Source organism: Triturus cristatus, chromosome 4_2 (assembly GCF_964204655.1).
Source record: "Triturus cristatus chromosome 4_2, aTriCri1.1, whole genome shotgun sequence".
NCBI classification, from domain to species: domain Eukaryota; kingdom Metazoa; phylum Chordata; class Amphibia; order Caudata; family Salamandridae; genus Triturus; species Triturus cristatus.
In genome coordinates, this window is record NC_140586.1 from 135,688,322 (window position 1) to 135,715,193 (window position 26,872).

Consider the following 26,872-nt stretch of genomic DNA (forward strand, 5'->3'; position numbering starts at 1 on the left):
AAATAAGGGTGATCATAAATAACAGGGCATAAATACAAGGGCAATATATACAGACAATTAAATAATTTGAGGCAATAAATACTGTACCAATAAATATTGTACACCAACAAGTCCTGTGGACCTATAAATATAGTGCAGCAATAAATAGGTAAAAACTCAATAAATACAGTATCCCCAATAAATAATTACAAGTATACAGCACCCCTCATATAATCAGATGACACTTCACTTCTTAAGGGCTGATTTGGCCCAGGCACAGCTTGTAGGGTTGTGGAAGGCTTGAGGGGGGAGGCTACTCCCTGGCTGGGACAAGGCTGAGGCCTAAACTGAGGTAGATCAAAGGGGGGAAATACCAATGCCCTGGCTTTCCTTCTCCACACAACCTCTCTAGGTTAGTCCCAGTTCACCCCAGGCACAGTCAGATGGGTTTCAGCACCTCCCTAGCCCCTTAGAGCAGTCTCTCAGGTCTCCACAGGGCCTTAGGCGCCCTCTACTCCACTTACTGCCCTTTTTCTGATGTTCCGACGCCGCTGGAGTCGTGTCGACGCCGTGAGGCGGTTCCGGTTCGGTCTCGGCGGCCTCGGCACAATGTCAGTTCTTTGACGACGCCGGTAGGCGGCTCCGGTCCGATGTCGGTGGCCTCGGTTCGATCTCGACCTCCGATTCGACGGCGTCGGGCAGTCTCCTCACGATGTCGACTTCGGGCGGCTCCGGTCCGATGGCGCTCTCGGCTCCGATGACGTCGGCCGGCCTGGCCTCGATGTCGACTTCCGGCGACTCCGGGGTGCGATCCTCACCCCCGACCTCCGGTGCTCCTCCTCACAGGCTCCGGGCGACTCCGGAGTGCGATCCTCACTCCCGACCTCCGGTGCTCCTCTACCTCGGTCTCCGACGACTCCGGAGGGCGGACTTCACTCCTCCGATGACGCCGCTCGCTCGACCTCGGTTCACTTCCTCCTCGACCTCTGGTATTCCTCACGACCTCCGTCGGCGCCCTCTCACGACCTCAGGCGGCTCCGGGTACGACGTCTGCTACTTCAGTCAGCGCCGCTTCTCCACCTCGGGCTCCAGGTCTTCAGGCTACTCGACGCCGGACTCCAGGGAAACCAGTTCTCAGGTCAGGATCTTGCTGCTTTCTGCTTCTAAGGCCTGTTCCTGCTGTCCAGGTCCTTAGGTTGAGTTTTTCTGTCTTCTTCCCACACAGGGCTATAGGCTGGGATCCATCAGTAGGGACAAGTATCAAGGGTGGGTTTATGGACCCCACTCCAGGCACAAGTTTCCACCCCTGCTGCTTCACTCCTTCCTCCTTCACTGTTGTGCTCCTCTCTCTTCACCAGTCAGGTGCCAACTGCCAGCTCCAACTGCCAACTGCCTCTCTTATCCTCCCAACATTCTAAACGGTCTCCAACTGTCACAGAGTTCTGGAATCTCCTGGAATGTTCTGGAAGGTGCTGGTAGGTTCCAGTGGATGCTGGTGATGTCACAGGTGGCCACCATTTTGTGCTCCAGGCCCTCAGACAGAAGTTTCAGGGGTAGCTAAAATGGCTCCCTGAATCTGTAGCAACACGAAAAAGTCTGGTGGTTCCCAAAAAGGAAAAATTCAAACAGGGTTTGAGGCAAAAGTGGGACAAAATAAATAATGATGAGGAGGGACCACCCAAAGGGCTGACAGGTCTAACAGTTACCCTCTGGTTTTCTGTGTTTTTCTCATTTTTCAAAAGTTGTGCTTCGGCACCTCCATTCTTCAACTAAACCTCCCTCTGTGGCTGACCCTCACTCTGTCCCTATTTTGACACTTCTTGCCACAGAACATCCTCTTGCATCATCCACATATTAAACCAGACTATGGCCACTTGCACTATGTCTTCTTTTGGTGGACAGATTCCTAATTCCCACCTGTGGCTCAGCCATTTGTTGGTCTGGCTGCGCTATCAAATATTCACTCCATGCCCCTCCTGCCTGCTGCCTTTGCACTCATGCAAACTTAGTTGCACTGCAGTTCTGTTAGTCTGAGGTAGGTGTGCTTTGGCCCGGCTTTGTCTCAGTCAGCCTTTCAGTTGGTTTTGGACAGCCTTAATGGCCTCTGACGTCGGTGGTATCATCACTCTTATCGTACCTGACTTGCCAGTGGCCCTTGACCCCATCAACCACAGGGTCTTGGTCAGCTGCCTCCTGTGCATTAATCTCCACACACCCCTGTGCCTCTTTTGTGTGTGTTCTTCTCTGGCCTTTGTCAATTTAGGTTTCAAAATGTTGTCCTCAAGGTAAAATACTATAACGAGATGTTTGTTAACTCCTCGTTTTGTGCATGATCCTTCTGACCCTTAGCCCTTGGAGGGGGCAAGCGGACAGAAGGATTTGGCTGTGTACTTCATGGTTGAATTGTAGTTTACCTGGAATAATGCTCTTTACATGGGCTTCCAAATTATTTTATGAACCAGCTAGAGGTCATTCAAAATTCTGCTGCTTGGTGATTGCGTGTTGCCTATCGCTTTGACCGTGCATCTCATGTGCTTGCTGTCCTCCACTGGATACCTGTCCTATTTCAATGTACACTTTGACTTATTGACTTCCTATCCGTTAACAGTACAGCACATCAATTACTCAAAGACTAGCGGGCCCTTGTGTCCCGTGTGAGCCTTAGGTCCTGCTTTCTTTGATAAGCTCCGTACCCTTTACATCTGTAAGTAGCAAAAGGGTGCTTGATCTTCTGTTTTTGCTTCTTGCATGTTTCTTGACTGCACCTCACTTCCAACTAGAACAGATTCAAGGCCTGTTTTCTTGTTGTTACAATATGTTACGTGTGTTTGTATAGCGCACAACCTACTATAGATAGTTATTAAAACATAACTATCTATACTCCTCCTCTTGGTATGCTAGTTTTTGTCTGAGTCCGGAAACCGGAGGCGTATGAGCGTTCTAGAAGACCCATGCATAATAGCATATGTTTGGTGCATTTATAAAGCACACTATCACCTGCAAGGGTATATCCTGGCGCTGAGCAGATGTGTGCGCCTAGCTCTGCCTCTGGTAGGTTGGTTCATTGAAAACCCAGGTCTTCAGCTTCTTGCTGAATTTAGGAACAGAGGAGACTGCTCTGATGTGTAGGGGGAGGCTGTTATATGCTTTATGAGCGATGTAAGAATACAATCGTCCTCCTGATCTGGTTTTGTGTATGTGTGGGATGTATGCGAGTAGCAATTCTGCGGCACTGTGGCGTCTGGATGGTTGGTGGAAGGAGGTGTGATTGTTTAGGAACCGTGGACCCGAGATGTGTGGTGCCTTGAATGTGTGTAAGGAGTTTAAATTTAGCGTGTTTGTGCATCAGGAGCCACTGTATGCTAGTTTGTGCGTGCAATGGTGGTTTCTTTATCTGTTCTATTTGGAGTAGTTCACATGCTTCAGCCGGAGATCATAGCTGTCGAAGTTGACCCTGCCATAGGAATACCAGGCGGGACGGGTGACCCCATGAGTAGACCACCTCTTGTCCTGCAAGAATGTTGTAACCTGTCTAAATTCTCGCCGTTTCTGGAGCGTAGAGGTAGCGAGAACCTGGAATAGGTGAACGATCTGGCCCTGGAAATCTATCAGATTGTGCTACACGCGCCTTCATAAGAATCTGTTCCTTTAGGCGGAAGCTGTGAATGCAAGTTAAGATATCCAGTGGGCGGGTCCTCCCTGAATGCACTTTTGACACCAATAAGAACATGTGGCATCCCAATTCTGATGACTCCATCTACTAGGTCGCTATCATGGGAACACACTGCCCCCTGATATCCGAGCCTGCTCCACACTTGGAGCTTCAAACCAGCTTGAAGCACCACATCATGAGAACACGGTGAAAGCATGCTGAAAGACTAACATCATTTTTAGACTGTAAAGTGAAACTATACTTTGTAACCTGTCTATATGTTGTATTTGTTTAGCTTATCACTCATCACAAACCAGCATCTTAGTACAGTGCCTCAACCAAATGCTCTGATTTCAGTTTTTCCTTGAAACAGCTTATCATGCTATGTACTAACTCTGCCCATTTGTATGGCATTTCTGCTTGGAATGTCACTGCTTGAGTCAAATAAGTAAATCTAAGTAAATTACCACTCGGTGCTGGCTGCTGGATGCTGTTAGTGACTTCTCCCTTTAACTCCGTAGGTTAATGGATGTTTGTGCCACAGCCCGAACAGACCGGGAAACCAAGGTGACGTTGGTGTTTGAGCATGTGGATCAGGACCTGAAGACCTACCTGGATAAAGCACCAGCACCAGGGCTGCCTCAGGATACTATTAAGGTAACTATTTAGTAATGTTGATCAAAATCATACACCATTGTGACAACTATCGCCAATTGACCAAAATCTTCGATTGGCCATGCCAGCGGCTGGAGTCCTGAAGATAGTTGCCAAAGCCATGCTACACATGGAATTATGTGGCAAATGTTTACTGTGCAAAACGTTTTTTCTTTAAAAATTGCTATATCATGCTTGGGCAAAACCAGCAAGATATCTACACATTTTCAAACTTTATCGCGCAACAAAACCCAAGGTTCTGCAGTTTTGGCGTTTTTTTTCCTCATTCGAGGTGATAAGCATCATTGGGTGTGAAAGCCTCCAAGTGTTGTGTGCTATTCCGTGCACAGGTATTGCCCAGATTCCAGGTATTCCTCATTGGACTCTTTAATTGGAATGCTGTTGCTTATAGTGCACCTACTCTGCCCTGGGATAGGCCTGCACTGCTGATGCCATTTCTGTATTTTATGTGCGAGGGAGGCTTCCGCTACGTCTGTGTTTGTGCCCAGCCACCTTGCTGCCCGTGCTGTACCTGTCTGTGTTTAAAGGGCGCTTGCAAAATGCAATAGTGTGTGTATGTATGTGTTGGGGAAGAAAGACTGTTTTTCCAATGAATGTGTTGTACCGGTATACTGTGAGGGTGTGCTTCATTGCTATTACTTGTTTAACCCTGGCATAGCGCTAATATTGATCACCATGCCATTCAGTTTTACTACAAGCATGAATTTGTTTGAAAAAACATTTTAGAGCAACATAACAGTGCTAAGTATTGGTGTGTAAATATTCAGTCACCACTGACCACTGTCTAGATTAGTAAAGAGCATGTAGCATGGGCAAGGAGCAGCATGCTGCTCCATCCGCATGCGGCCATCTGTCCATGTTCTCGCTCTGGGTCTTTATTCCCCTTATTGGGTTTCCTGCACCGGTTGACCGTCTTGGCTTGAATCCTCGCTGCTGAGACGAAGTCCCTTTGTCAGCAGACGTCAGCGGGTCCTTTGTACTACATCTCCTGCTTGCCAGGCCCATGTACTCACTCCACATCTGCTCTTGGCCCCTACGTTACTTGCCCGCATCACTCACTCATGAGTCGTCGTTCGACCCCCCTGCCCCCTTTTAATGTTGGCAGTGGCTTTAATGGCAGGATTGTGGTGAACCAACTCTTGAGGAATGGATACTGAAGAATTAGGGAGAGCAAGTAGGAACTTGTCACACTCTTGGAGGATGGGATAGTAATGAGCAAAGGAAGGATAGGAGTAAGCTCAATCACCAACAGAGGCAACAATGCTAGCGGAACTTGTTGCTGCGATCCAGTGGCGGCTGCTCATACCAGAGGATTTGAGGTGGCTCTCAGTCCAGAGGCGCAACTAGAGCCAAATTTCGGGGGAGGAGGGCTAAGAAAAGAATTCGGGGGGGGGGGGGGCTGAATCTTTAAGCGATAGGCAGAGTGGAGCTAATTTCGGGGGAGGGGGGCTGAATCTTTAAGCAAAAGGCAGAGTGGAGCTGCAGGGGCTCTCAGAAGGGGTGAAACAACAGCGAGGCCTCATTAACATGCAAATGGTCTTTTAAAGACCAGTGAAGTGCTCGGGTGCGGCTGTGTGTGTGCTCGGGAAGCTGTCTCAGCCCGGGCTGCCACACACGAGGGGGGGGGGGGGGGCTGAAGCCCTTTGAGTCCAATGGATGTTGCGCGCCTGTCTCAGTCTCGCCCTCGTCTGAAAGTACCGGCTCATTGCACCGTCTGAATATTCTTGCAGTTGATCTTAGGGGGAAAGTAATACTGTTAAGTATGAGAGCAAGGAGCTTAAAGTGAGTTGTAAAAACACAACCATTGGAAATGAGTATCTTAGGGTTTCGTGTGCTACTTACTGCGAATGAGAACAGCAAAAGGGATAACAGTACCTGCACCACAACGTCCTTAATAATGAAATGTAAATAAACATTGATATGTTTCTAAAAAAGATTTCCTGAAAAAAGATGGAAGCAGATGATTCTGCATGGTGAGACCACACCTGCTGTTCTTCAGCCTGGGAACAAGCGGTTTTGTATGTGTTATCTGGAAAAATATCAAAGATACTGGAACCAGCGAGGGCCAACAATTCCTAAAAAAAACTTTGAACCCTAGCATGTGGAAGTGATGCCGTAACAATTATTACCTGCGGCCTTTGTCCTGCTGTTGAGGTAAGATGAGGATTACAAACCTTACAGAGAGCAAAAAGGAAAGCAAGCTAAGCATCTTTACTGCACTTGCATATGCTTTGAGAATGTCTCGTGTGGCGAACGTGGACAGGATTTATTCCCTGCTGCTGGAAACGGAGTAAGATTATAATACCCAACGATAGGGTTGTGTAACCTAGCCACAGGAAGAAAAGAATCACTACTTGGATCAACAACTGAAGATCAATTCACACAAGATGAGCCTTCCTGTTAGTCTAAAATGCTAGATGTTTTGGACCCAGAATTACAGGCTGAAATAAATTAGCTCCACGGCAAACCAATGTTTTTTTATGTGCACCTATAGGAGTACTGAACAAGAATTTTTCGAGGCACAAATTCTCAGTTCTCATTCTTAATAAGGTTTATGGATCATTAATACTTTCATTTTCTTTGTGGCCTAAGTGATCTTATGGCTTAATCAGGCTGGCACCCTACAATCCAGTTCTGCTGCTGTTCTGGAAAATGAACACTATTTGAATCTTGCACTACTCCCCGTCTTCATTACAAAATATACTAATAATAAAAAAAAGAAACTTTTTGTACTTCTGGCAATCCATATACTCACAAATTTAGAAGCCTTTAATTGCATAATCGATGTATATAGCACTTTTGTATGTTATGACACCCATCAACTAAACATTGCATACCATTCAGTTTACAAAGTGTTAAATTACCCTGATAGTTCGAGTTTACAGGGGGCCTGTATCTCTGTTTTACGTAATTACCCTTGCGTTTGTCTGCGCCTCTTGACCTACTACAGCTCAGTTTTGGCTTCTATGTTGACTGCGACTTTAGCGCCGTGGCCTACTCTGGACTTTAGAGAATCAACACCGGATGAGGAGTGCAAACAATTGGGCATTCCTAGTTGGCGCCGCTTCAACCACAACTGATTGGCGCCCTGATCCAACTGGGCGGCAGTCTTTGTGTGTTCCATCAGACTCCATTACACTGCTATTGCCACATGGAAGAGCCTACTTACTAAATGCATTATTCAGAATTGATTCTGATAATGATCCGTATCATTCTGGGGACAAAATTGGCCGACCATATACAGACAGTGACTGGTGTGAAGATCTCCAGGATGCCAGTGGTCTGGTCACCACACCACTGGATTAGTTTTTCCACCAGGCCCAGCTACAGAAAATAGCACCTCGTTTGCAATGGTTATGAGTAGGGCGGCCAGGGTACTTGACCTATAGTTAGCCACAATTGAGATGAAGGGCAGCGTCCAGACTGGGCAAACCAATACGGAGCTATTTTTCCAATTAAAGAGGCCCTCCTTTCAGACACCCTTCTTGGGGTCTGGGTGAAACCCTGTTACGGACGTCCAGTGAACAGTCAAGTTGCCCAATGCCATTGCCCGGCCCTGTGGGATCCCAGTTTATTTTTTTTAAAATGTGAACTCCCCACCCAACACCAGAGAACCGAGTTATACAGTGCTTGAGCGCTCGGAAGATGGTAGGGCCATTATGTTCTTTAGGTCTGTCCACTCCTCCACATCATTTTCCGCACCACTTTCCTCCAACTGTGGCTGCCGTGGGAGTTTTCAATACCTCCAGCAAATCTAGCAAACTCCTCACTCTTTTTATGGCTGCACAACCTACTGACCACATGGACAACAGGGGCAGTGTGTAGTCCAGTCTTTTGTTCTTCCGATTGTTGCAACCTCAAAAGCTCTTTAATGTGTACTTCATGGTACACAGCCACTTTATCGGGGGCATGATCTGGCACTTTCTATCTGGGTCGTCGGCGGACCCGAATAGGGGAAGGACGAACGCTGGTCTTTGGAGTAAGTGTGACTACAAGACCAGGTTCCCACGACAGTCCCGGGTCTAGAGTATTCCTTTTAAACTCGGAAAATGTCCACCTCTCTGTAAAGGTAGTAAGGTGAACTGGATATTACCTTTTTAGGGCTCGCGCCTGCGTTGCAGTGCATAGCACTGCTCGCGCAGCGAGAGCCCTTTTGTATGGGGTTTTGAAAGCTGACCTCACGCTCATGCGTGTGATCAGGCTTTCGCGTGTTTTTTTAAAAAATTTTTTAAAGGCACGCGATTTGGCAAAGGCGGGCGCTTGTCCCGCCTTTGCTCCGCCCATTCCCGTCCATGTCTAGGATGCGTATCAGCGCGCGGCACAGACGACATGCTCCCTCTGCCCCCCCCCCCCCCCCCCCGCTCCTCTGTGGTGCGCGTGCACCACTGGTTTTTTAATTGTTCTGTCCGCTCATATCTTTTCCGCCCGCCACCTTCCTCCGATTCTATCTTCATCAGCAACTGCGCTTCCAAATCCAAAGTTTGCCTCTTTCCAACCATTTTGTTTTAATACTACCCATCTGGCCAGATTTTTACTGTTGAAATATGTTTAAAGAAAATAGCGGGTGTAACGTGATTATCTCAAAACTTGCATCTCATATCAGGCTTAAACTCCCATTTGTACCCCAAAGTGGATTCCAGTGTGACACGAAATCTGACGACCCTAAGTGAAAGAGAGCTCACTAAATGGGAGTAAGTGAGGGTCTGTAAGAGGAGGGACTAGAGAATTGTAAAGTACGACATTGTTACATTTGTGATGCACCAGTGTTTCCCAATTTAATAATTTGTTTTTATTGATTTGACCAGCACGAGAACTCAGAAGCATTGTTAAAAGGCAAAGTAGAGATTCTATTTTAAATACATTTCCAAGATAACCGTGGGTGCAGTGTTGTGAAAGCAACTGCCAATGCATGTTTTGAGCTGTCCTTGAACACGTGATCTGGCATTTAAAGGAGTTGAAAAACGCAACCACCTTGCTATTCAGAATCAAGATTGTAGAAGTCAGGTTAGTTGTGCGACTAGCGCAGCTCGCGGCCTAAGAGGGAAAGAGGGTTTATTATGGGACCTTCTTCCCCCTCTCCAAGAGACACAAGAATTTTTTCACTGCGTCCCTCGAGGGAGAGCTGCGTTTAGATTACTTTCTACCCTGCGAGGGAAATGAATGTGAAATAACAAACAGAGCTGAGATTCCGGGCTCTTGTGGACAACAGAAGTCAGACTAAGTTTGCGTGTTCCCTGCAATGTTACGAAGACGTTAATGGCCTCTAAAGCCGCCAGGCACTGCAGCCGCTTCAAACAAAGCCCTGGTCGATGAGTACAGGAAAGGAGTCTGTCTACACCACATAAAACATGGTAAATCTAAAGTATTCTGACAGATGAGATGGCCTTTGGATAGATTCACTGTACTACAACGCCGCAGTCCTGTAAGCTTTGGGTACAGTGTATTCGGGCGCGATGCCTGCAAGAGATGGCGGCTCTGGTCAGCAATGCTTTTCCAAGTCCATGTCCATACACCAGTCGAGGCTGCCAGCTTGCCGCGGTGAGACAAAAGAATGCATACACAAATGTGTTCCTCCAATTCTATCTTTATGATGCTCACTCCAATTACGGCAGTATCTCCTTTGTTGTGAGCTCAGATGCCTATTCATCATACTGCTTAACGTTAATAAATACCCACAAATAAAATAATCGAGTGTCTCTATTCTCTTGGACTCAATATGTCCATACGCGGCATTTCCCTTTATGTAATAAAGCATTCTCGTCATGTCCTTAATAACTGCATAGTATCCATTTGCTAAAAGAAATCCAGGATTGCTTTAAACTGTATCCCAGTAAGGCCCATACACCAGAACCCACAATCAACACGCTTCCATATTTAGATTAATTGTAAAACACACAATTGCTATTACATCCATCCACTAGTACTAAACACCCAAGTATAAAATATTTACATTTACAACGCCAATAGGTCTCGCATTTGTGAGAGTTTAAGCTATTGGCATTATTAAATGCCTTTTATTTAGGTTTTAAAAATCAACACATAAATAAAAGGCATTGTCATTTACAATGCCAATAGCTCAAACTCTTGTAAATGCGAGACCTATTGCATTGCAAATGCTTGTTATTATTGGCATACCCCAGTGGGGGTCAAGACCGTTTAAATCAAGGGATCCCATCCTGAAGAAGGCCTCGTTGACCCACGGGGGCTATTTCTAGAGGCTGAAACATGTTGGTTTTTGCAGCTGGGATATAGGGGCATTTACCTCTCCTACCTATCCCAACACGTATTTTTAACCCTGCCAAGGGGAACCAAGAATAGAGGTATCTCCTTAGACAGTTTTATTCCCTTTTTCTCCACTTTATGATCACTTCTTGAGGGACTATTCTTACCCAGTACTTTTATCTTTCTAAAACTTTCTCCCTCACCACTTTATTCCTTCATTTTAGAAAAATTGCGCTCTGTTCAGTGTGTTGGTCTGCACCTGAACGTCTGCAGCGGCCCAATGATGAAGCATGCCACTGCATAGTGGGTGAGGGCAATATTAAGAAGAGTTTATTTTCCCCCTCTTACTTTGTCTCTCGTTGCACAAGTCAAACATACTCTGTAGGTAGAACAGGGAGTTGGAACCTGAGGATTTCAGACTCTGTTCATACTTTGGGCCCTGATTTTTAATGTTTTTTTATTAGTCCTTCTCTTTTGAGTGAGTTAACTTTCTATCTGGGTGTCAGATGGTGACTTCGGACAAGTGGATTCTACAGATTGTCCAGCAAGGTATGCCCTACCATTTATTACCACCCCGCTGCATCTTTCGGCATCCACAGAAAGGCTGACGGAGGACCAACTTCTGCAGCAGGAAGTGCAGGTACCTCTGGCCAAAGACACCGTACTGAGGGTTCCAGCATCAGAAGTTGACTGTGGTTGTTATTTCTGCTACTTTCTGGTGCCGAAGAAGGGCAGAGCCATTTACATTATTTTAGACCTTCACCCGCTCAATGCCTTCCTGAGGAAGGCCAAATTCAAGTTGCTCACCTCGGCTCAGGTCTCTTCTACTTTCGATCCTGGAGACTAGATTTTAGTGCTGGACCTGCAGGATGCTTATTTTTACATCTCTGTTGTGCAGGTCTACAGGAGCCATTTGTGGTTCATGCTGTGGCAGGAAAAATTCCAGTTAACTGTATTCTTTGGCCTCACCAGTGGTTGCAGTGCATCCTCGGAGGTCAGGGATTCCAGTCTTGGTCAAGCATGCCAGTTTTCAAATTCTTAACACATTCAAATACCTAAAAGTGCATTATGAAACGGTACCTAATTAAAAAGTTTGCAATCCGTACAAATTTAAAAAGCATTAAAAAAATGTAAAAAGTCTGTAATAGAATATTTCATTAGGGGGATTATAAAGTGCTTGTTGCATTTCTAAGACGGTTCATATGAACAACTGCAGGCAAATTGTCATTGAAGTGCCAGACATGCAATGAGAGTGTGATTAGAGTCTTGGATCCAGTTCTGACAAAGCAGCGGATCCTTTCCATTTTGCAAAAAGGGGATTTAAAGGCATCCTACTTAATCGCAACAAAATTCAGAAATGCCTCACTTCATCTGGTAGGTTCCATTTTATATAAGGTTATAGTCTGTGGCTACGATTGAATCTATAATATTTTGGAATCCCCCTTTTTTAAGGTACACCTCCCTGTCCAGGTGGAAACTTGACACTTGCGTGGCCTGCATTAGACCAGCTTTTAGTTGCAACAAAGACAGTGTGAAACAAACTAGTCGAAGCTGAGCTACAGCATATAGGAAGTTCCTGTAGACTAGTGACTTTTCCTTTTTATCTACCAGAATTTCTTTCTTCCTGAGAAACTTTCTAGTATCTTCATCACTCCTCTCCAAGCAAGCCACTCAACGAACCACCGACGCCAACTCCTGGATACAAGCACTTTTTAGGCCCATTTCCAGCCTTAATGCCGTCACTGTAACCGCGGAGTTACACAAAGTAATGTTTTAATACTCTCCCTTTAATACTCCCTTCTATTTTATTTAAGAAGTCCCATTTAGTTAAGTCAGTAGTTTCCAATGCATAGAGTAGCGTGGCAGGGATTTTCGCACAGTAGACCTCTAAAAGATAGTAAAAGTCTCTTCTCCCTGTCGCCCTGTAAAGTGTTTCCAACCATCTAGCCTGAAACTGTGCTTTGCTCGTATTATTCTCAACATGAGCCTTATCGCTCTGGTTATTGCATTGGTTTTTCCCAAGAAAGGTATAAGGCTTTGCAACTTCCATATTTTGGGACCCCAGAAACCAAGAGAAATTGAAGCATTTGGCATTCTTCTCGTTATGGAAGCACATTACTTTACTTTTAGAGATGTTAATCTTCAGATAATGGGTGGCAGCAAATTGGTGCAAGGCCTGGGGATGACTATTAAGGCCTTTGGGTGTTAAGTCCAAGATTACTCTATTTTCCGCATAGAGCAAACAAGCTATTGCTCTTCCACCAATTGACGGAGCAGTAACTGTACTCTGAGTCAGGAGGGCCAGGAGGTCAGAAATATATAGAGGAACATATAACTGCTCTAAAAGACACCCTTGTTTTAAGCCATTTTGAGCTACTATCTTCTTTGACCCACCCAACAAAACTCTACAACAGGTAGAAGAGTGCGGTACAATTACTAGATGTAAGAGGTTACTCGGCAGCCTAGTTCTGATAGCTTTCTCCACAGCAATGAACGATCAACTTTATCAAATGAAGTGGAAAAGTCTATAAAAGCTGCAAAATTCACTCCCCCTTTAATGGCTACATATTTCTCGTTTATCAACTGTAGGCTGGCAGTGTTGTTGAAGGTTCCATGATTTCTTCTAAAACCTGTTTGCTCCGGGGGAATGATTTGATTTTCTTCCACCCACTCAGTTATCTGTGATGATAGGCATTTTTTTTTAACATTACCCATCGCATCCAGAAGGGCGATCTGGTGGTAATTTCTCAGCTGCTTACGATCCCCCTTTTTGAATTGCGGGACTAGAAGACTTCCAGTCCGAGAGGCAACTTTTCTAATTCAAAGTGATGCTTCCTGTTTTACTATGGAATTAGGGACCTGGTGTGGGCCCATCGCCGCAGATACACACATACCTCGAATGGCCAGCTCAGTCTCCTTCAAAGAAGGGAAAATATGGGTAGAGATGCTGACTTCTGGGTTAGGGAAGCTATCCACCTCTCCATCTGCTGCTTGAAGATTAAAAAATAAATTGAATCCAGCTATCCTTCTCTGTTACCGAGGGGGAGGATCTAACTCTTGACCCACATCCTTCTGCAAATAAGGTCCAGAAAGTTCTCGTCTGGCCCTCAACGGCAGACTCTTAGTGCAACCCACAACCAATCACTTGCTTCATTTTATAAACTGGCCTTTAACCAGCACCTACGCCTCTTTAATAGGGACACCCTGGTGTTTCTCTCTGGCGTGATCTGCATATATTGTTTTCTAACTAGGGTGGTGTTCTCTATTGGGAATTGGGAGTGGGGTAGGTTTAATATTACCCTTAGATGCTTTCTGTTTAGTACTTGCTACAATCTGCTTCCTAAATATGGTAAAACCATCCAACACATTGCCCTACCAGGCACCTTGGTTATGAAGAGTTGATTCAAATTTACTCTTGAGATAATTTTGTAGTCCCACTGGGTTCTCCCTGTTTTTAAAAAAAAAATTTAATCGAATTTGGCAGAGACCATTAAACCTCCATGAACAAGTAGGGGACAAATATAATACGAAAGAGAAGAGCAATCAAATCATGATCGCTACTGGGGGTTATCATTTACTTTTAGGGTACACAACAAATAAAACGTGGAGCAATCAACCACCACGTAGTCTAAAATGCCGCCCCCAGTTGAACGCCCCCACCCCCTCAAGGATTTAAGCGTATACCGTGACGGGATGTCCGAGAGTAATCTATTAGCAGTTAAACAATTGTCGATTCTCAGTTGGTCAGCTAAAAGCTTCCATCTTATCCGTTCTTATTTTTGCCATGAAGGCAATTGGTGGGATGTTTAAAGCCTCCTCTTTTTCAGCATCGCCTAATTGAGACAGAGCAAGATTGGAGATTTTGCAATATAAATCACCTACTAGTACAATATGGGGGGCCTGCTCATTTTAGAAAGTATTTTTAATGAATGCGAAGACCTTATTCAAAAGTGGATCACAGGATGTATGGAATATAGGTGTTTACCAATAAAAGGGGAGAAGAACCTAAATCCCCACTGGAATGAAGTAGGATCACTGCCAGAAAAAGGTCAGAGGTGTCTCTGTGCCATACATACTTCCGCTAGCTTGTTGGTAAGGAGAATTGCTACCCCTGCTTTTGCATGGCCCCTCCTAGAGGTCTTCGCTTTACTTTAGGGGTTGAAATAAGCGCACCAGGTGGCATATGCAAACTCTTTAGTAGGATCCAACGTCTCAGTGGCCGCAACATCGGAGGCCTCTATTATTGCCTCCAGATTATGTACAAACGATCTGTAGTGGTGGTTGCTGGACCGTGAATGAGTCAGCGGCAGATTCCACTCTACCACACCCAGAGTTCACACTTGAGACCAGTGCATCACTTGTGAGTTAGCAAGGGCATCTGGGAGCGGTAGATATCGTAGGCATCTTGTCTCCAGCAGAAGCCAGACTCCACATGAATATTCTGGTGCTGCCGGCCATCCTCTTGGCATTGAAGCCTTCCTACTATCCATATGACGGCTGCTCACAGCAACACCACTGCCATGTGGTACTTCAACAAGGACTGGGGGAGGTAGGAGGGGGGGGGTTGTTTTAGACTGTGCCTGGAGGCTTTATGCCTCTGGAAGTGGCTGGAATACCAGGAGAGGCTAGTGCTACTCCACCTGTCTGGAGTTTCCAATCTGTGTCTCTCTGAGATTTTTTCCTACTAGAAGGGTACTCCGGAATTCAGTATGACTTTCACCTATACCTCTCCTGCCCCGAGTTCTGAAGAAGATCAGGAGGCAAAGTCATCCTAGTGGCTCTGGACTGGGCAAGTAGAGTGTTGTCCAGAACTCATGGGCTTGAGCATCTGTCCTCCTATCAGGCTGCCTCTTCGGGAAGATCTGGGAAGATCTTCTGTTGCTGCTACAGGGCAGGGTCTTGCACCTGCAAAGTATCCACCTCATGTTTGGAGATTAGGCGGCTGCAGGTGACTGCTTTTGAGCATCCTCCTGAAATTGTCAGTGTCATCTTGGCAGCCAGGCATCCCCCACAGAGTCTGTATGTGACTAACCATTGGGATTCATTTGAGAGTTTGAATAGTATCCTCCACTTCACTCACACTGTCTGAAGTGTTGGTCTTTGCATGATCTTTAGCCCAGCAAAGCCTTGCTTTGAGCACATATATAAGGTTCTTGTCAATTCTTTCACCTTTTTTGTGAATGCCAAATCATCCTTCTTTGTTTCAGTGAGTCCCCTGTTGTGATGTGATTCTCTAAAGGTTTAGAACATATGTTTCCATCTTCTCCATTCATTATGCCTCAGTACTTTCTTCATGTACACTCCTTTTGAACTGCTGCATAGCTGTCCCTTACGGTTCCAGGCCCTCGAAACAGTAGGTCTTGTGGCCATAACATCATTCCTGTGAGTGAGTGAGCTACAAGCCTGCTCTGTCATCCTACCACACACACGTTTTACTCAACCAAATCGGACTTGATAAGGAGGGCCTCCTTCCTCCCGAAAGTGGTGACCCTGTTTCACGTTGGGCAAAATATTACTGCTCTGATATTCTTTGCACCACCCACACCTCTATATAAGGATGAAGGAATCCATTGGCTAGATCCTATAAGAGATGTTAGATTTCACCTCTGTCATACCAGAGAACATTGTGTGGACAATCAACTCTGTGCAATAAGCTGGAGCAAAAAAGGGCAAAGCACTGAATAAGAGGACAATCTCTTGTTGGAGTGTGTTTTGCATTAAAATCTGCAATGTGTTGTCCAAGAAGAATCGTTCAGAAGGTCGGTGGGTTCGTTATTCCAAAGCCAACTATGCTACCATTGTGTTGTCCCATAGAGTGCCTGCTCTGAATATTTGCCAGACTGCTACTTAGGCGTCACTCGTGCCTAGAGAACCAGGTCAGTCAATGGCATTTTGTCTGTTCAGCCCTGTAGGAATTTTTGGTTTGAGCCAGCTCACAAATCCACCACCTGGGAGGTACTGCTTTGGTATCAATTCAAAACATGAGGAGTCTGCGGTTAGAAGTATCTATCAGAAGAACAAGTTTCTTGGGTAACACTTTCTGGTTGATACTCTAACCGCACATTCTTCATCGACCCTCCCAATCCCCCCGTTTTGTGAGCTGTACTCTTTTCCATCTAAAAAGGTCCAAAAGCAACAGATGTCAGTACGCATGGATGGTGCTTATATGGGACTCCACAGGTCACATCCAGACTGGAATGACATCTGTGCGGAGCCACATGATTCCGCCTGCTGATCTGCATGGATACTGCTGTAGATTTTCCAGGTTGAGTGTGATGCTCGGTGAATATTCAAATAGAGGATCCTGCGGTTAGAGTATCTACCAAAAAGAGCATTACCAAATGTATGTAACTTGTTCTGATGAGTTTACCTTGCCAACAACCCCCTTTCTCTGAATCCTGAAATCTAGGGCCTTAAGAAAGGGATGTTCTAGCCCAGTAGTGCTTTGTTGTAGGGTGTGGGGTGTTCTTTTTCAAAACACTTGTGTTCGAGGCATATGAGCTGCAGATTACACACTGCATAGATCGCCATCTGGTGTTGGGCCCGGATGTTTGCATTTGTTTTTGTCTTGGAAAGTCTTTGGAAGTCACAAGGTATGTGACTCCTCCTTTGGATCATAGTGCGCATGGGCATCGGCTCCATCCTCAGATTGTTTTTTTCCGCCATCGGGCTCGGATGTGTTCTAGCGTTTCAGCTCGGAACCGTTAACGGTTTCTCTTCGATGCGCAATCCTTCCCATCTCGACGGTATTGTTTTGATCGCGTTTCCAATAACACACGCCCTTCCACTCGAAGTCTTCGATTCTGGTCGTCGACGAAGGCCTTCGGGCCTACCAGGGCCTCATCTCCGGCTCATGGAAAGGACGCCATTTAAAAAGTGGCCTCGATGTGGGTCGAAGTTTCCCCACACCGACCTACATGAGGTGTGCAACCTCTGCCTCTCACCAGAGCACAAGGCCAGGGACTGACCATCTTGTGCCTCCTTCCGCTCCAAAAAGACCACCCGGGACCGACGAGCTTGAAGAAGAATGGCGCGCTCGTCATCTTCGATACCCGACGACTCTTTCAAGAGGGCGTATATGTTCCGGAGCAGGGTCGAGTCGAGGAAGCCATCATCAGTGCCTCTGAAGCAGACAATTCAGATGTCGAAGACATCACTCCAGCTCAAAGGGCCGTGAGTACAGACGTCGACCCCGACCAACCCACCCCCTCCACACTGTCAAAATAGGCTTCGGTACCACTTCCACCTTCGGGCCCAGGTGCACACAGAGACACTGCTTCCCATGCCCCGCCTTCGTGCCAGGTAAAGAAGCCTGCAAAGCCTTTAGGCGACTCGGGCTCGAGTCAGCCTACCCTCTGTACCGATAAGCCAACTCCGGCACCGAAAAAAAAGGCGTCTTCGACATCATCCACGCCGACCGCTGCTCCCACATTGAAGCACTCGGCGGCGAAGGTCAGCTCTTCGGCACCGACAACACCTCGGAGCCGACTAAAAGCCGCCCACCGAAAGGCCCCGATACTTCCAAACCGAAGACCTCGGAAGCGAAAAAACAGCACCTGGTTCCAACTCCCTAAGACACTTCAAAACCACACGGTTCCAAGCCTAGAACCGCTACCGAGGCGACCCCCAAATAACTTACGGCACCGAGCCCTCGGCACCAACGGATCTGTCTCCCACAGATGAACTGTTTCGACCAGATTCAACACAAAAGACTCTAATGAAGGATCCTAAGACTGGTCATTTAATGCTCAGTATAAAAAAAGACCACTAAACAAGCCTGCGCCTGGTCAACCACCAAAGAAGAGAGACTTTGCCACCTCTCCATTAAGGATTCCTCCTCCTCTTCCTCCTCCTCCTCCTCTCCCACCACACCGCTCTCCCACACCATCACGTACCCCAATAGATGATGACGATGATAACACATCAGACAATGCAGAAGGGGGTGCAGATTATCAACCCCTTGGGGACCCTACCCCTACTGACTCCCCTGACATGATTATAGTGTCCCAGATGTCCCTTACACCCCACAAGATGATATTTATCCCTCCAGGCCTCACCTCCCCACGGGACAATATCTGGTTCAACCAGCTCCTTCAACGAGCTGCCCAATACTACGGGGTGGCCTTGCATACAGAACCAGTAGAGGAGGATTTCCTTATGGATACCTTTGACACCACACAAAGGTCCACCGGAACACTGCCCATGCTTAAAGGGGTCATTAAGCACGCAACAGAAATATTTAAAGACCCAGTCAGGGCTCGGGTCATTAACCCAAGAATAGAGAAAAAATATAAAGCTGCCCCTACTGACCCAGTATACATTAAGGGCCCTGCACCACTGGACTCCCTAGAAGTCTCTAATGCCAGGAAGAGGGCAAAGCACCACCACCAGACAAGGAATCCAAACTCCTAGACGTGTCACAGGCAGCAAATATTTGGTGCATTGCTAACACCCAAGCGCTCCTAGCCAGATGTGACGGGGCACATTATGACGAACTTGAGTCCATAATGCAGCAACTCCCTGACAAATACAAAAACAGGGCCAGTGAGCTAATCCATGAGGGTAAGACCATCACCAATATCTCCATTCGCTGTGCCCTAGATGCAGCAGACACTGCCTCAAGGACAATCAACACCAGTGTCCTTTTGCACAGGCATGCCTGGTTACGGATATCAGGTTTTAAACCAGAAGTACAGAGTTCTATACTCAATCAACCTTTTGATGAGCAACACTTATTTGGGCCCAACGTAGACGTATCCCTCGAAAAAATGGAAAAAGGATACAGACACCGCCAAATCTATGGGAACCTTGCAATCGCAAGCTCCCAGACGATCCTTTTGTCGCTCATCCTTCAGAAGCACCATCGAGGCTACTCCTCGGATAGTCCTTCCACCTCTTACAAAGCTCCCGAAAAATCCACCTTTGCTAGAGGTTACCAAAGGGGTGGTTACAGGGGGAATAACAGCAAAGGCAGAGGCAAAAATAACAACTCCCGCTCTGCCTCCACACCTACCCTATGACTTCCCTCCACTACCCCCCGACTATTCCACTCCAGTCGGGGGAAGACTCCACCAATTTCTCCCTGCCTGGATAAACATCACTTCAGACAGGTAGGTCCACAAAATAATTCAATCAGGCTACTGTCTCGAACTAACATCTACCCCCCCCCCCCCAAACATCCCACCCAAACACTGTCCAATGTCACAAGAGCATCTGTCACTTTTAAAGCAGGAGGTAATCTCCCTCCTACAAAAGAGTGCAATAGAACCAGTTCCCCTGCACCAACAAAACAAGGGAGTCTATTCCTTCTATTTCCTCATACCAAAAAAAGACGGATCTCTAAGACCTATTTTAGACCTCAGACCTCTAAACATATACATACATTCAGACCATTTCCACATGGTCACACTTCAGCAGGTCCTCCCTCTGCTTTCCCAGGGTGACTTCTTGCTACTCTAGACCTCAAGGACGCCTATTTCCACATTCCTATTCACAGCGCTCACAGAAAATATCTAAGATTCGTAGTGGACGGTCAGTACTACCAATTCAAGGTGCTCCCATTCGGAGTCACCACAGCACCAAGAGTGTTCACCAAGTGCCTAGCAGTAGTGGCAGCACATCTAAGAAGACAAAACATACATGTCTTCCCATACCTAGATGACTGGCTCATAAAAGCCAAATCATACAATCAATGTGTACAACACACTCACGCCACTATTCAACAACTTCACAACCTGGGATTCACAATGAATCACGCCAAGTCCCAGCTCCAACCGTCCCACACGCAACAATACCTTGGTGCCACAATAGACCCCTTGAGAGCGCTCGCCTATCCCAGTCCCGCCAGGATAGCAAGCATCCAAGCTCTTCTCACCAGATTCCAACCGCAACACTCTCTTCCAGCTCGAGTGTTCATGCAACTCATAGGAATGATGGCCTCTTGCATATTCATAGTGCCTCATGCAAGACTCCAGATGCGTCCTCTCCAAGAGTGCTTACCACGCCAGTGGAACCAGGTTCAAGGTCAGCTAACAGATCTGGTGTTGGTAGACGGTCGTACCCATCGCTCTCTGCAGTGGTGGAACACCAAGAACCTTTCCTAAGGGCGACCGTTCCTCGAGCCAGTTCCTCAAATAGTCATGACAGCGGACGCATCGCTCTCCGGCTGGGGAGCTCACCTACTACATCACACCATGCAGGGCAGGTGGACACCTCAACAAAAGCTACTCCACATCAACCATTTGGAGTTACTAGCCATCTTCCTAGCCCTAAAAGCATTTCAAAAACATTTATCGGGCAAGACTGTCTTAGTCCGCACCGACAACATGACAGCCATGTATTACATCCAGAAACAAAGCGCGACACACTCTCTACAGCTCTCTCAACTTGCACAGAGCATATGGAGGTGGGCTATACCTCAGAACATTTTTCTCCTAGCCCAACATGTCCCGGGAGTCCAAAACACAATAGCCGACCTCTTGAGTCGTGAAACAGAATAAATCCACGAGTGGGAACTTCATCCACTAGTTCTTCAACCGTTTTTTTCAGACTTGGGGGCAACCACAGATAGACCTCTTCGCCACCCAAGAAAACGCCAAATGCCCAAACTTCGCCGCCAGGTATCCTCACCCATTGTCCAAAGGCAATGCAATATGGATGAACTGGTCAGGCAGATTTGCGTACGCTTTTCCGCTTCTCCCACTCATTCCACTGGTGGTGCGCAAACTACAGCAACACTCATTAACTAACGCTCATCTTAGTTGCTCCAACTTGGGCCAGACAGCCATGGTACACCACACTGCTGGAACTCTCAGTAGTTCCGCACCAAAAACTACACCTCTCTCCACGCCTCTTAACGCAGAACCATGGAGAGATCCAACACCCAGACCCAGCTCAGCTCAACCTAGCGATCTGGCTCCTGAAATCCTAGAATTCGGTTACCTTAACCTTCCTCCTGACTGTATGAACGTCATCAAAGAAGCTAGACGGCCTACCACTAGAGCATGCTATGCAGCCAAATGAAAAAGATTTGTGGTATACTGCCATAACAATAACACTAATCCCCTAGATGCGTCTATCCAGCACATCATAGGCTACTTACTACACCTCCAAAGATGCAACCTAGCCCATACCTCCATCAGATTGCATCTGGCTGCCATAGCAGAATATCTACAAAATAGACAACACCTCTCACTTGTCAGAGTACCTGCCATAAAGGCATTTATTGAAGGACTCAAAATAATAATTCCCCCCAGAGTACCACCTTCCCCTGTGTGGAATTTGAACATTGTTCTCACAAGACTAATGGGGCCTCCATTTGAACCCCTACATAAATTTGAGCTACAATTCTTAACATAGAAAACTGCTTTCCTTGTAGCCATTACTTCTCTACGAAGAGTTAGTGAACTACAAGCACTAACCATTCAAGAACCCTTTCTACAGATGCATCTTAATAAAGTTGTTCTCCGAACTAATCCTAAATTCCTCCCTTCCTCCCTAAAGTCATTTCTCCCTTCCACCTCAATCAATCTGTAGAGCTGCCTGTATTCTTCTCGCAGCCACAAATAGTCGCAGAAAGAGCTCTTCACACCTTAGATGTCAAAAGAGCACTATTATACTACATAGAACAAAACCCTTTCGTAAGACCAAACCACTATTTGTGTCTTTCTCACCACCACATAAAGGCAACCCCATATCAAAATCTGGGATAGCTAGGTGGATTGTCAAATGCATACAGATTTGTTACCATAAAGCAAAACATACATTATCTGTTCCTCCTAAAGCCCACTCTACACGAAAAATAGGGGCTTCAATGGCATTTCTAGGCAACATTCCCTTGGATGATATCTGCAGAGCAGCTACATGGTCTACACCGCACACATTCACAAAACACTACTGTGTTGATGTGCAAACTAAACAAGAGGCTAGTGTTGGCCAGGTGTACTCAAAACACTATTTCAAACTACTACAACAGATACGGGTGGTCGCCGCTAAGGGTGGATACTACTTTACAATCTATGCACAGTGTGTGATTTGCAGCTCATATGCCTTGAACGGAATATGCTACTTACCAGTATGCATCTGTTCTTGGCATGTAGAGCTGCAGATCTACACACGCCCACCCGCCTCCCCGGCTAGCTTTATCTGTTCCAGTATTATCTTACTTCGATACAACACACATGGGCATCTTTCCTGTTTCTTACTAAGCTCCATCATTTCCCTGCTGGCGAAAAACAATCTGAGGATGGAGCCGTTGCCCAAGCGCACTATGATCCAAAGGAGGAGTCACATACCTTGTGACTTCCAAAGACTTTCCAAGACAAAAACAAGTGCAAACATCCGGGCCCAACACCAGATGGCGAGCTATGCACAGTGTGTAGATCTGCAGCTCTACATGTCAAGAACAGATGCATACTGGTAAGTAGCGTATTCCTTCTTTTCCACTTCAACTTGTTTGTGGACAGCCCGCTCTGTCTTGCAGTCCTAATGCTGGTGTCTGCTTCCTGAAAAGGTTACGAGCAATCTCGTAATAGCAAATCCAATACAAGGAACTCTTGAAATCACCAGAGGAAAAGTTCCTGTCTTCGCCATATTTAGGTTAGTTGTTTAGTAAAGACATTTTTACTTATTTCATCTACTTAGTTTTAAGCCAGCATAGATGACTAACATACACTTGATTTTTTATGAGCAAAATCAACATTTTGAAGTTCAGTGCATTCTGAAATGATGTATCCTGCCCACTCTGCAAGATGTGGGTTTTGACTCTGACTCTATCGGAGCACTCTATTCCAAAGGAGCAGAGGAGGCCTTTCCTGAGAATAGATGTACTGAAGGACAATGTATAAATGATTTAAAAAACAAAACCTACTGTGCCTCTATCTGACCAATGTTTGCAGAGGAAAAACCTAGCCTACAACTCCTGCAGTGCTATCTTTGCATTAGAACACAAGATGATTTAAAATAAAAGGTTTATACCATTTCAAAACAAAAGCTGCCCTCCGGGGTAAAAGACAAGTACACCGCTATCGCAGATCTCAAAACTAAATGACATTGAAGTAGGATCAGGCTATATTGGAAGGGGAATAAGGAGCATGCAAATGTGAAACCGAAAGGCATATGTTGCTGAAGTTGAAAAGCCGACTAAGACTTTCATCATCGAAAAGCAGAAAACACACCTTGGGCAAAAAAAAAATTTGCTTAGTTTACAGTATGCAATAATAATGGATTGAAAGACCAATACATGAGAGCTGCAAGATAAACCACACTGATGAACAACATCCACTTCATCCGCATGTGAGACTCCTAGTGCCCGATGAGGTCAAGGCGCACATAAAGAAGAACAAGATCTCTTTTATAAGGTAACCTAAGAGGTTGTAAGGAAGAAAAAAAGAAATATTTTAATACTATTTTCCCACAACTGGATGGGTAAAATTACCCTGGGAGACCTTTAGGACCTAACAATATGGCTATGTTACTCTGTTTTTAATGAACAGCTGAAACACACTGGGTACGAATTGAAGAAGAGAGAGAAATCTTGCTTTCTGTTCTGCACCCTTTTCAAAGAGGTAATTCATTTCTACCACTACTAACCCCTGCATTGGAACAATATAAGGTGAATTATAAGCACAAGCAAAGGCTGATTCAGGCGCACCAAGGATAGAAGAAAGAGTACAGCGCATTAACACCGGATCCTGTATATCAAGGGGCAGCTCCTCCGTAATGGCGGAGGAGCGTCGCTTCACTGCCAGCAGATGATAAATAAAACGATAATAAAACATTGTTATTATCGTTTTATTTATTTCTGTCTGAGCTGCTTACGTCCGACACAGATGGAGTGGTAGGGGCCGGGCCGGGCCATGGCAGAGAGGAGCACTGTGGACTTCTAAGAGTGCATGTCAGTTTGACCGGCTGTCTTAGACTGGCCAAACAGACATACAAACTTATGTTTCTCCAACTCAGCTGTGTTGAACAGTCGGGTTGTAAAATTCCACAGGCTCCCAGGCACAGTCTGAGCGACAAACCAGGCCACTCGGACCAATCCTGGCGCTGCTGTCATGATGGAGAGCAGGGTCTGGATTGGGCGGGGAGCCTATGCTTTCAGGCCCATCCTCTTCTGGACGAGAAGAGCAGGAGCAACAAGGCGGCCGGCAGCTGGAGTGGAACGGAGCTGCAGGTAAGTGATTTTTCCTATTTTTTTTATTTTTTATTTCCCAACCCCTACCCGCACCTCCCATGCCGCCCTACTGGTTTGGATTGGCGGCATCCGCCAATGCTATATCTATTAGGAGTCCTGTTGAGCCATATTCTGTCACAATGACAACTGCAAGAAAATGTATGTAATGGTTCTTTAACTAAGGAACCACCACCGGATACGGTGTGGTGGGCAGAAAAATAGTCTTAAGTTTAGCAACCTAATAAATGATGCATTTCTAATTCCTCTGCAATCCAAAGCAGTTATGAGCACCAACAAAGGGAGTAAATATAGGAGGTGCTGCAAAACCTTCCAGAGGAGTAAAAATGGGAGCCAAATAAATTGTCCAAGAATGTACAGCAGTGTCCAGGACATGTTGAAGTCTTATCTGGAAGTTGAGGACAGTGATAGCCGAGTACAGGATCTCTTCTGCACAGGGATGCATTTTTGAAGGTCTCTGGATTAAAAAAAAAAAAATTACAGTCCAACATTATTCACATTCCACTGGATGAGAATCGCTTGTGGGAAAACAAGTTTATAAATCTTAGAAAAAATGAAAAGGGTTAACTGGGCAGCCAGAGCACTGTAGAGGTTCTTTCCACAGAGGTGAACTGCAGCCAGCCCTTTCAACAACAGTTCTATTCACTGCACCAAGCAACGGGCTGTTCCGCCAACAACACCCTGGCAACAGTCAACCTTGCAAAGTCGCTCTTTCGTGGAAGGGAAAAAAGCAGAAAACATGATTCAAGAGAATTTGTAAGTGTCAACACCTGTAGCCATCATAACACCAAACAAGTATGGGCGAAATTGAGGAATTCCCACAAATACAGGAACAAACTACCCCAGACAAGTGGATTTTACAACAGTAAACGATCTACGACGAGTCTCTTCATGTTAGAATATGTACATTGTGCTATTAGTATGTGAAATGCTTTTATCCCTGTGATATCAGAGGTCTGCAGAAGGAAACTGTGGCATTTAATTGTTTGACTGGGCATGGAGTCCAATTTATTAACCAATTAAATACCATGAGTCATGATGTTTCACAGAGAAGTATTTGTGAAAGAAGGTTTGCCAAAGAAATGTTACTGATAATGGAATGTTGTTTGTTTCCAGTGAGATAGGGGAATTTCCTTGAAATCGCAGTTTATAAAATATTCACCTCAGTATAGCTCCTTTCTAATAATGGGTAGCAGGGTTTTAAAAGCGGGTTTGCAGTTGCTGTGGAGGTTGGAAGAAACCTGATGATTTTTAGAAATGTGTATCACACCACTGTGAGATAAAGATGAAAAGAAAGCTTACGCTGATTTAAAGCAACTTTTGCTGATCAACAAGGACGTATTTAATAAGTAGAAGAACAGGGAAAGTGTTGTGGATTGAAGCTTCAAGGGGGAAAGAGATTTAGTAAAAGCTTGTTCACGCGGTTGGTAAGATTTTCTAGACTGTTGGTAATAGAGCAAATGGGGAAAATACAGGGTCGAGTGGGGGTAATGTGTAGAGAAAAGGTAAGGTAATGCTAGTGCCAAAATATGTATTGGGGGCTGAAAAGATTGCAATGAATGGTGAAGGAGCATTTAATGGGGAACAAGCAATTCTAACCAGAAATGTATAAGTCCAGAAGAGTGACTGGACAAGAAGGTTATCCGTGTGGATTCAAGACTTTGCTCACCTAACTTTTGACATTAAGACTTCTGATGCTTCCTGTAGTATAAATTGTATGCCTTTGATCCAGCGCAAACCCAGAAATTGATCAGGGATTAACATTCAATAAAATCACGTACTTTCGCCCATACACATACACCCAAATCCCTGATGCGCTGGTGTCAAATTTGCAAATTTCTTTCAAAATCTTTACTCAGTTGATCAATATTTGGACAGTCCACATTTTACACAATAGACTTGTTATTCAATTTTCCATCTACTTGGTCGATGGACCAACTAGTTGAAGAATTGAAGGTAATGGCAATTCTATACAAAGTTCTAATCATAAACCTGACTAAAAATAACGACACTCTTCGTTTGTAAATTATTAATTTTATTTAACTTAAATGCGTTAATCTTCGAAGAAAAAAAAAAACCTCATGAGAGAGAGTACAATCTAATCAAACATCCAGCAAATAAACGATTTCGAAAACGTACTTTGCATAGAGTGG

At 45.5% G+C, this 26,872-nt stretch overlaps 1 protein-coding gene across 4 annotated transcripts in view; it reads left to right on the forward strand.

Annotated features, from left to right (window-relative positions):
• Positions 1 to 26,872, forward strand: part of CDK4 (cyclin dependent kinase 4) — a 303,598-nt gene that overhangs the window by 161,176 nt on the left and 115,550 nt on the right. For all 4 annotated transcript variants that reach the window (XM_085600807.1, XM_085600808.1, XM_085600809.1 and 1 more), the window contains exon 3: positions 4,153 to 4,288. In XM_085600807.1, coding sequence (XP_085456933.1) covers positions 4,153 to 4,288 — 136 coding nt within the window. The remainder of the gene's footprint in view (positions 1 to 4,152; positions 4,289 to 26,872) is intronic.